Source organism: Lactuca serriola, chromosome 9 (assembly GCF_051521515.1).
Source record: "Lactuca serriola cultivar US96UC23 chromosome 9, Lser_US96UC23_V15, whole genome shotgun sequence".
NCBI lineage: Eukaryota > Viridiplantae > Streptophyta > Magnoliopsida > Asterales > Asteraceae > Lactuca > Lactuca serriola.
In genome coordinates, this window is record NC_136416.1 from 47,349,650 (window position 1) to 47,360,000 (window position 10,351).

The window sequence follows — 10,351 nt, forward strand, 5'->3', positions numbered from 1 at the left end:
GATCTTGAAGAGATTCAAGAATCAAGCGATGAAGGAACTTCTAACACCGATGCTCAACCTGAGGAGGAAAGTCCTGTTGAACCGATTTACGAATCCTTACCTCTTAGACGTTCCAGTAGAGTTAGCGTTCCACCCGTATTATATGGTTTCCATATAACTGCTGAGGATGATACATTTATTAGTGATAGTACACTAATAAATTTGGATGAACCTAAAAACTACAAGGAAGACATGGCAGGCCCGAAGTCTGCTAAATGGAAAGAGGCTATGGACATCGAGATTCAGTACATGTATGAAAATCAAGACTGAAACTCGGTTGACAATGTGCCAGGTCGTAAGACGGTCAGGTGCAAATGGATCCTCAAGAAGAAGACCGACATGGATGGGAAAGTACACACGTATAAGGCGCGATTGGTTGCAAAGGGCTTTACTCAAACTCCCAGAGTTGACTATGATGAGACCTTCTCACCAGTTGAGAAGATTAAATCTATAAGGGTTATGCTAGCCATACCTGCGTTTCATGACTATGAAATATGACAGATGGATGTCAAAACTGCTTTCCTTAATGGGAAGTTGGCTGAAGATGTTTACATGAGTTAGCTAGAGGGTTTTACCAATGCAGAGCACCCTAATAGAGTGTGTAAGCTTGAGAAATCAATTTATGGATTACAACAAGCGTCTCACAAATGGAATCTTTGTTTCGATGAGAAAGTCAAAGAGTTTGGCTTTTTAAGAAGCGAAGATGAGTCTTGTGGATATGTCAAATCCAGTGGGAGTATAGTTAGCTTTCTCGTATTGTATGTGGATGACATACTACTTATTGGAAATGACGTCCCAACCTTGCACGAGGTTAAGTCCTGGCTTAGGAAGTGCTTCGCTATGATGGACCGCAGAGAAGCTGCTTATATTCTTGGGATAAGGATACTGAGAAATGGGAGTAAAAGACTAATATGACTTAGTCAAAGTACTTACTTGGATAAAGTTTTAAAACGTTTTAGCATGGAAAATTCCAAGAAGGGGGAGTTACCAATCCAAAGCAATACCAAGTTGAGTATGACTCAAAACCCAAGTACCGATGCCGAGATAGCAGAGATGAGCATATTACCTTATGCTTCCACAGTTGGCTCAATCATGTATGCTATGACATGTACTCGCCCCGATGTGGCCTTCGCTTTAAGCATGGTCATCAGATATCAAGGGAACCCTGGTAGAGCACACTAGACCGCAAAGAAGAATATTCTCAAGTACCTTCGGAGGACTAAGGAATGGTTTCTTTTCCTCAGTGGGAGTGATGACTTGAGAGTGCGAGGGTATAGTGACGCTAGTTTTCAGACTGACCGGGATTATTTCCGCTTGCAGTCAGGCTGGGTCTTTACCCTGAATGGAGGAGCAGTGACTTGGAAAAGTTTCAAGCAGGAGACCGTAGCTGATGCAACATGCGAATCAGAGTACATAGCAGCGGGCAACGCGTCAAAGGAGGCAATATGGCTAAAAATCTTCATCGGAGACCTTGGAGTTGTACCGGCCATAAAGGAGCCTATAGAGATTTTCTGCGATAACGAAGGTGCGGTTGCCTTAACCAAGGAACCGAGGGATCATAGAAGATCCAGACATACAACAGGAAATATCATTTCATTAGACATCGAGTTGAAGAGAGACTCGTGGTAAAGAGGGTATCGTCAGAAGAGAACCCAACAGATCCCCTTACGAAGGGACTGAGTAGGGTTAAGCACTTGCAGCACGCTAGGAGCATTGGGCTGAAGGACGATATTAGTTTTAGTGATTAGATAGTCTTAGAAACTTGTAATAGATAAATTATAATTGACATTTTGATGATGAAATAAAGGTGTATTATTTATAAGTAATATTACTGTCTTATGTCAATTATTTACTATTGTTTCACTTTGCATGTTTTGACTTCCTAAATAATAAGATTATTTAAACTATCCACAATCGATCATACGTTGGAAGTAAGTATGAAAGAAGACTGTCATGAATTGGCTTGTAGATTGTCTAAGCGTTTAGACATAACAAAAGTTTGATGCAACGTTCATGAGTACTTATGAAATATGATTTGAGTATTGGATTAAACCCGCACTCACATGAATCACTTCATGGAATTTAATCATGAGTGATTGTGAGATGATAATATCATATAGTCTTTAAACCTAGATATATGAGTTGTTGTTTACGAGTTGGTTGTGCATTGATAATGTGTAAACGCATAAGTAACTTGATGTTATAAAACGTATTGTTGTGTACGATTTGATGAGTAAATAGTACATGCATATAAGTCGAAGTTTATTTGTTCCATTTATCCTATGAGGTTAAAAGCGATATCTTGGGCCCCTCAATGTTTTGGTTTGACTTATGTGTCGGGCCCGGCCAGGACTAAATTGATGTGTTCAATTAAGTTCTATGTCATACAAATCAGAGATTGAGAAACAAACTGTTGGACAATAAGTATGACTATGTTACATGTAATTGTCCACACGATATCTTGAGAACGGAGGACTATACGATCCCTTATCTAAAGGACGTGTCAGAGTTCGACAACGGCTTTTGAGAGTTACGATTGCTAATCGGATTTTGAAGTCGTACTTGCATTTATAGTTATTAGACTTATCCAAGTGGGAGAATGTTGGATTAGGTGTCTAAGCCTATAACTATATTTGGTATGTACTTGAACCGGTTGTAGCATGGTCCTTTTGGGTTGCCTTCACCATAACAACTTGACTGGATGAATAATGGAGAAAGAGGTTATTATGGTTTATTAATATATTATATGAATAATATATTAAAGGAGAATTCTTATGGGAGCCCATAAGGATTTCGTCCAAGGGCTAGGTTTTGGAAGATTCTTGTGGGCTGCTTGGAGCCTAAGCAACCGGATAAGGTCTTTGACTGAAACCCTAATTCTTCAGCTATATAAGGACACCCTTGGCATCCAATTTTTGGCTAGCACAACCCTAGAAGGATTTAAGAGCTGAAAATTACCTCTCCTCTCTCTAAGATTCTCCAACTGTTTTGGTGTTTGTGATTCATTAGAGGCATAACATTTGAGGTGCTAGGTTCTCAAAAGCTCATGGATCTTCAAGCTACAATCAAAGGTATTATCTTAACTCTTCATTAGATGTAGATTTCGATTTTTTTGTATGCTAGTTTAGGGTTTGAGAGCTTTGGATGATTATTGCATGTAAAAATAGAAAACCTAGATCCAAAGCTTTAGAGTTTGCATGTGCATAATAGGATTGATGGTTTTCTCATAACCCAACAGTATAGTAGGCTTGTGTATGGATCTAGGTTGAGGGTTGTGTTAGAGCCTCACTGCCTGCTCTTGTTTAATGAAGGCCTTGGGGTTCGAAGCATGACCCGAACACCTGATCGTGATTCAGTTGGATGCGGGTTCGACTCAAGATGTTTGGGGTTGAGATGGTATATGTGTGGTAACCATGGATGGTTAGATGTGTTGTAAGTCTGCGATAGAACCGTAGCATTCACCAGTTTGAGGTAGACTATCGTTGAGGGGAGCATGAGTATAAAAGAGGATCAGTTCATGCCTTAGGAAAGACAAACATGATTGTCGGAGAGCATTTCTTTGTTTTAGGAGGAGGACCATTAAGGTACGCGACGAGGTTAGTCCTGTGTAGCTCTAGTTGGGGTGGAACCAGTGGGCATGGCTCGTTCAATGATATAGACTGGGTGAGACCCGTGGGCGAGGCCCATGTATTTATGGCAATACAGGTGAGACCTGGTAGAGACCGTTTGGATTGAAGTTTTGGATCATTGTTTTAGTAGAATTTTATGTGGTTAGGGAGTGACATAGTATGGTGTATAGGCTTGGTTAGCCTTCTGTTGGACTCTCAGGAACCTGGTGGCTGGACCAGGTGTGAGACTGATGGTCTCAGCGGTGGATTGGGGACTTTTATATCCCAGTGTAGTGAATGGATGTAATGAATCAGAAGGTTTCGAGTGAAATGCAAGTGTAAATCCTCGGATCCCAAGTTATGATTTATGCATTGAGTTGGCTTTTGGTCGAGACTCACATTGGGAGTCGTAAGTATGGTTATGCAAGATCTTTTCTTCAGCAGGATATGGATTTAGAATTATGTATGTCAGGTTTTTAGTTGGAAGATTCAGGGTCAGAAGGATGTTTTTAATTCCGATAATAGAGAAAGACTCTTGTATTGTGTTTCTGGTTGGTTCCACCTGTATGGAGGTTAAGCAAATGATGGGACTTCGAAATCTTAACAATATCGTGTTGGAGCGATGGTTATGGGATCAATGTTTTGTTCAGCACTAAAAAGTTTTGTTTGTAGCGTTGTTTTCCAACACGTCCCTTCCACACATCCATTTGCAAAAATCTCCACGAACGGACTTCCGTCTACACTATTTTCAATTTCAGATACAATTTGAGCATCCATAGTCGCTCTCCCCTCCAACTGTGGGTTCGTACTAGTGTACATTAGTTAGCCCGTTATTGTATAGTCCAATGTTCTATTATCTTGAGTTGTAATTTATCTGTTAATGAAATCATTCAAACTAATTGTAGGTATGTAGCCTAATAACTTTTCTTGTTTTATAGGTTCAGGTGAGGACACTACATTGTAGACATAAGTTTGTCGTGAGCATGTGGCACTTTCGGCTCACTTTCCTGTTCTATTTGAGTTGGAGAAATGCAAATATGCCATCATTTCATAGAGAGTCTCTTGCAACGATTTTGTTGGCAACAACAAAAAAACCTCCTAGCACTCATACTTTGTGAGCAGAGCTCACTCAGTTGCAGTTGTTGATAAGTTCCTTTAATTCCTTCCCTTCCAGTGATATGTGGAAATTCAGTTATGCCATGATGGCTGATTTCGTATTAATATTCTTTGAAACATGATTAATAGTTTGGTTTTTTTTTTTTTTTTTTTTTTTTTAAATTATCAGTCAGCTAAAATTATGGTATAGGTGAAGATTGTTCCTCAAAAAGTTTTGGTGTTCATTTAGAGAGCCTGTATGGACCATATCCCCACTTTCACAATTCTGTACCAAAGAGGTGTAAATGTCGGTTCAACAATTTGTAGTTTGCAACAATGTTGTGGGATCAACTTGACCATCTTTTAGTTGGATGTTCCTTCCCTCAAGAAACTTTGAAATGGTTATTCAAGTGGTGTGATATTGTTCATCATAGATTCTCTGTGATGGTGGAATTCATCAACTTTGCCGCTTGTTGGGGTCATTGCCCAAATATATATATATATATATATATATATATATATATATATATATATATATATATATATATATATATATATATATATATATATATATATATATATATATATATATATATATAAAGTTTCTTTTAGCCCTAAACCCTCTAGTAAAATCTAACCAATTCAAAAAAAAAAAAAAAAAACTTGTTTTTCATATAGTTTGACGTATGTGGCAACAATTTTCGCAATTAATTGTGGAGGCTTGCATTTGTGGTTTCCCAACGCTCTCATAATTTTATCGCTCAACAATTTCCTACTAACGATTTGAATGTAAAATCAATTTATTGGCATTTTGCATCTCTCATATAAACATGTTTCATATGAAATATTCATAATTATTTAGGTTCATTATATATATATATATATATATATATATATATATATATATATATATATATATATATATATATATATATATATATATATATATATATATATATATATATATACTAGTTTATAACCCGTGGGCACCACGGTTACAAAATAAATTAAATTTTTATAGTAAAAATTCATAAATTATTTATCAGTTATTTAAAATAAATCATTAATTATGAGATATATCAAAATTTTAAAGTTATTATAATTTTAAATTTAAGTTATAATTAGAAAAAATAAATTTAAATTTTGAAGTGTTGCCTAATATATCTCTTTGACATGTGGCATGATATTAATGAATAGTTATATTAGAGTGACACATGTCAAATGGAGATTAAAACTATTCATTTATTAGAATTAGAATACGGATATATATATATATATATATATATATATATATAGGGGAGAGTTCAATTGAGAAAAAAAAGGTTGAGAATGGGGAATCATTCTCAGCCACTCATTTATTTTTGCCGCAAAAGCCTCCGTCGTACCAGCGAAAATGGGAAAATAATAGACATGTGTTTTCCAACAAAACATATTTCCTTAGAATATGCTAATCATTACCTTAATATATACAAAAACATAGTCTTTTTCGTTTTTTTTTTTAATTTTTAAGAAGCTAATTTTATCGAAAAATTATTTTAAATATACCAAAATTCATGATTTTTTATTCTCTACAAATAGACATCCATATTGATATAGTTTTAAAATAAAATAAATTTTTTTTTATATTTTCAGCTATCGTTATTCATACGTGAATAAAAATGAATCAAGTTTTTTCTACATTACATTTGTTATTCACTTATGAATAAAAACTATGATTAATTTTTTTTTTTTACATTTTAAGTATCATTCATATATGAATATAGCATATACTAAACATAGTATATTCATATTTAAATATTAGACGATTTATTCACCTTGTGAATATTACATAGTATATTCACTTGTGAATATTAGATGATATATTCACTTATGAATATTAGATAATATTTTCATATCTGAATATTACAAAGTATTACATGGTATATCACATGTGAATAATACATAATATATTCACTTGTGAATATTAGATGATATATTCACCTATGAATATTATACAGTATATTCACATATGAATATTACAATGTGTTTTCACAAATATATATCATTTTTATATGTTATTCACATATGAATAACATCTAGACTTGCATATTCGTTTTTTTGTTTAAATAATCATATACTGATTCAAGCGAGAAAACATATGAATATATGAATATAACGTGATAATTTAGTTTATGCATTTCATCAAACAGTTGGAGTGTATACAAGTTAACTATTTTAAAAATGTTAAAAACATCAAGTTATAAATTCCAAATCATCATATACTTCCGATTTCAACTTCAGATGCGACGCCTATGTCTGATCGATTTCTCATTTTGTTTTTGATTTCCGAAAATCAGATTGGAAACCTGTGAGTATCGATTCTGAGTCCTTCAATGTCGACTGTGACTGTGAGTCAAGAACTCTGATTCTAATTTCATGAACAGCGAAGAAATTCCGATTCCAACTGATTTCGTTTGCGAATCTGGGAAATTCCAGTTCCAAACTTTAACAAATCGATGAAATTGATGAATTTGGGTTGCGAATTTGTCTTGGACGACGAACCTCCCATCTACGAATATTGATGATTGATTAACACTGGATGACATTGATGATGGTTTAGTTGAAGAAATTTGGATGATTGTTGAAGGTTGGAGGAGAAATTTTGAGGATGAACGAACTGTTATCGAAATCTCTATAGTTACGTATTTGACATTGAAGGTTATTAACATATTTACAAGTTTGCCACCGTGTCTTTTTATGCTTATATAAATGAGTGGCTGAGAAGGATTCCCCCATTCTCAACCTTTTTTATTTTCTCAATTGAACCCACCTATATATATATATATATATATATATATATATATATATATATATATATATATATATATAATTTGCGAAAACGCGAAAATAAGAAAAACATATGATATTGTGTCACTTCAACATTATATTTTGGAAAATAATTCATCCAAACTTTGAAATACATGATGACAATCGATGATCGATGATAAATTGTTTCATATTAACAAAATATGATTTTTAACATTTTTATTATGAAAACATGAATTTAAAAATAATTAAGAACGTGAAAAAAATATAATTATCAAATCTTCTTTAAATCTATATTACCAAAACACCATCCAATGTAAATTTACTATCTTTAATTTATTGCTTATAAATTTATTTTTTTATAATACATGTGTTTGATTTTCATAAGATAAAATATGTTTTCGCGTTTTCGCGGGATATTTATATTTTCGCATGAACCTATATATATATATATATATATATATATATATATATATATATATATATATATATATATATATATATATATATATATAAACCATTAGCGGATAAAACTTTAAATGTTCAACTACAGTGAAGTCAAATATTATAAATTTGTTACTACAAAATAAATGTTATGTTTGACCAAATAAAAAAAGAAAACAAAATAAATGAATATCTAATATTTAAAGAAAATTACACTTTTGGTCCCCATATTATACACAAATCTGCAAGGTTAGTCTTGATGTTGGAAACTTTGACGCCGGCTATCTTCATTGTTGACAAATCCAACCGTTTTGTTAACTATCACATCTTCATTGTTGGCAAATGTATCAGTTTTTTTTAACTATCACGTTACCAGCTTATACCATGTTGTTAAGTATGTATGAATAATTAAAATGCCCTACTTTGTTTTTTGTTTTTTTTCTTTCTAGAATTATTATTATTATTAAATTATCTAATGGGTACCATCAATATACAACCACTGCCAATCCGCCATATACCACCATATACAACCACCACATGCAATCACCCCATCATTTTCCATTTCCCTATTAATACCATTACCACCATCATATCTTACCAACACTACTACACACCATCATATCTGTCCAACACTACAATCCACCATCGGTTTCCGACCAAGCCCGCCACCCCTAATTGCTCATAGTTCTTAGCATTAGGCATGAGAGATATAGTAGATCTAGTGGGTTCCAACAATGCAAGAAAGATAGAGATCTGGTGGTGATGTGGCCATCGTTACGGAAAAGTAGAGGATGCAATGGTTGGTGGATATGTCATTATCGTGTAGATCTGGTAAGGATGAAGCATATATGGTGAGGTGGGCATGGTGATGATGTGGTGGTAACTGGAAGTGGAGTTGTGGGTGAGGCCGACGCCACAGGAGAGGAGTGAAACACCGACGATGACGTTGTAGGAGACCGAAGATGCGGAAGGAAGGATCATTGTTGATGGATTTGTCTTTGGCCAACCATAAGGATCAATGGGGTCAAATTTACAAATCCAAGACTAAATCGGCATACTCTTGTATACTACATGGACCAAAACTGTAATTAATTCTTGTAAATAATTATAAAATCCTAAGAACTCTTCCGAAGAAAGGAACTATCACAATAAAGAGCCTTTAATGTCGGTAGAAGATAAAATAATACCTGGAGAATAAAACCCCACGAGGGAGAACCCAATTCAGAGATGAACTCCACAAACCGGCCATATTTTTCTTAAATCTAATGATATACCAAGTCAAATGCCGTACGGTGTGAACAAATATTCTTCATCTGATTCACGAACCCAGAGATTTTGTTACTGTAGCAATGACGGCTCTGCAAAATTTCTTATAAAGTCATTTCTTTGATGTTAACCCCAAAAAGTTTCTTTCAATCGTCTCAGGTTAATTCGATCTTGATTTTTGTCCTATACCCATCTCCGGTTCTTTTTATTTTCTTGTGTTATTTCATGTTGGTTATAAAGGTGGCGAACCCAAGAGATTCCGGTGATTTTTTCAGTTCTCATCCTGAGAAAAAGAACGATGAATTAGAAGGAGGAGGAGGAGCTCCTCCACCACCGTCACCGCGTTTGCAGCTTCTACCGGGGATGTTCACATCGGAGTTTAGTCATTCACAGGAGATGTCTGCTATGGTGGCGGCTTTAACTCATGTCGTTTCTGGACAGACGTCTGGCAGTGCTGGTGTCGGTGTCGGTGCTGGTGTTTCTCCGACGTCGTTTTATGGCGGCGCTGCAGCTTTGGCTGCTGGTGTTTTCTCTACGGATTCACCGTCGTCGGCTTATTCCTCTTCTAGTTCCGGTTCGTTTGCTGGGAATAAGAGAGTTCGTGAACAAGACGAAACTACTGTCAATCAAATTTCAGAGCAACATCATCGAAGATTTAATGAAGGTTCTATTACATTCTGAGAATTCATTCATCGATGATATCTAATATTTTGGATTTACTCACTAATTGAGTCATTGTACAGGTAGAGAAGAAGAAATTCCATCTGCCATTATCACCACCACCACCACAACTACTACGGCGGTGAACACCGGAATACAACATAACCCGACAACAGAAGCAAATCAAAACGAAGTCGCCGGAGAGAGGAGGAGGAAGTATAGAGGTGTCCGGCAACGGCCATGGGGAAAATGGGCGGCGGAGATAAGGGATCCACAAAAGGCAGCAAGGGTCTGGTTAGGTACATTTGATACGGCGGAGGCGGCCGCCAGAGCCTACGACGAGGCTGCCCTTAGATTCCGAGGAAATAAAGCAAAACTCAATTTTCCTGAAAACGTCACGCAGCTACCGCCTCAACAGTTCCAGCCAACCACCA

The 10,351-nt window shown here is 35.4% G+C and overlaps 1 protein-coding gene across 1 annotated transcript in view; it reads left to right on the forward strand.

Moving 5' to 3' along the window:
- The first annotated feature begins 9,154 nt into the window (after positions 1 to 9,154).
- LOC145076303 (uncharacterized) overlaps positions 9,155 to 10,351 on the forward strand; it is a 1,763-nt gene continuing 566 nt past the window's right edge. Inside the window, exons 1-2 of the mRNA XM_079022230.1 lie at positions 9,155 to 9,921; positions 10,001 to 10,351. The exon at positions 10,001 to 10,351 is cut by the window's right edge and continues 566 nt beyond it. Coding sequence (XP_078878356.1) covers positions 9,381 to 9,921; positions 10,001 to 10,351 — 892 coding nt within the window. The 5' untranslated portion in view covers positions 9,155 to 9,380. The remainder of the gene's footprint in view (positions 9,922 to 10,000) is intronic.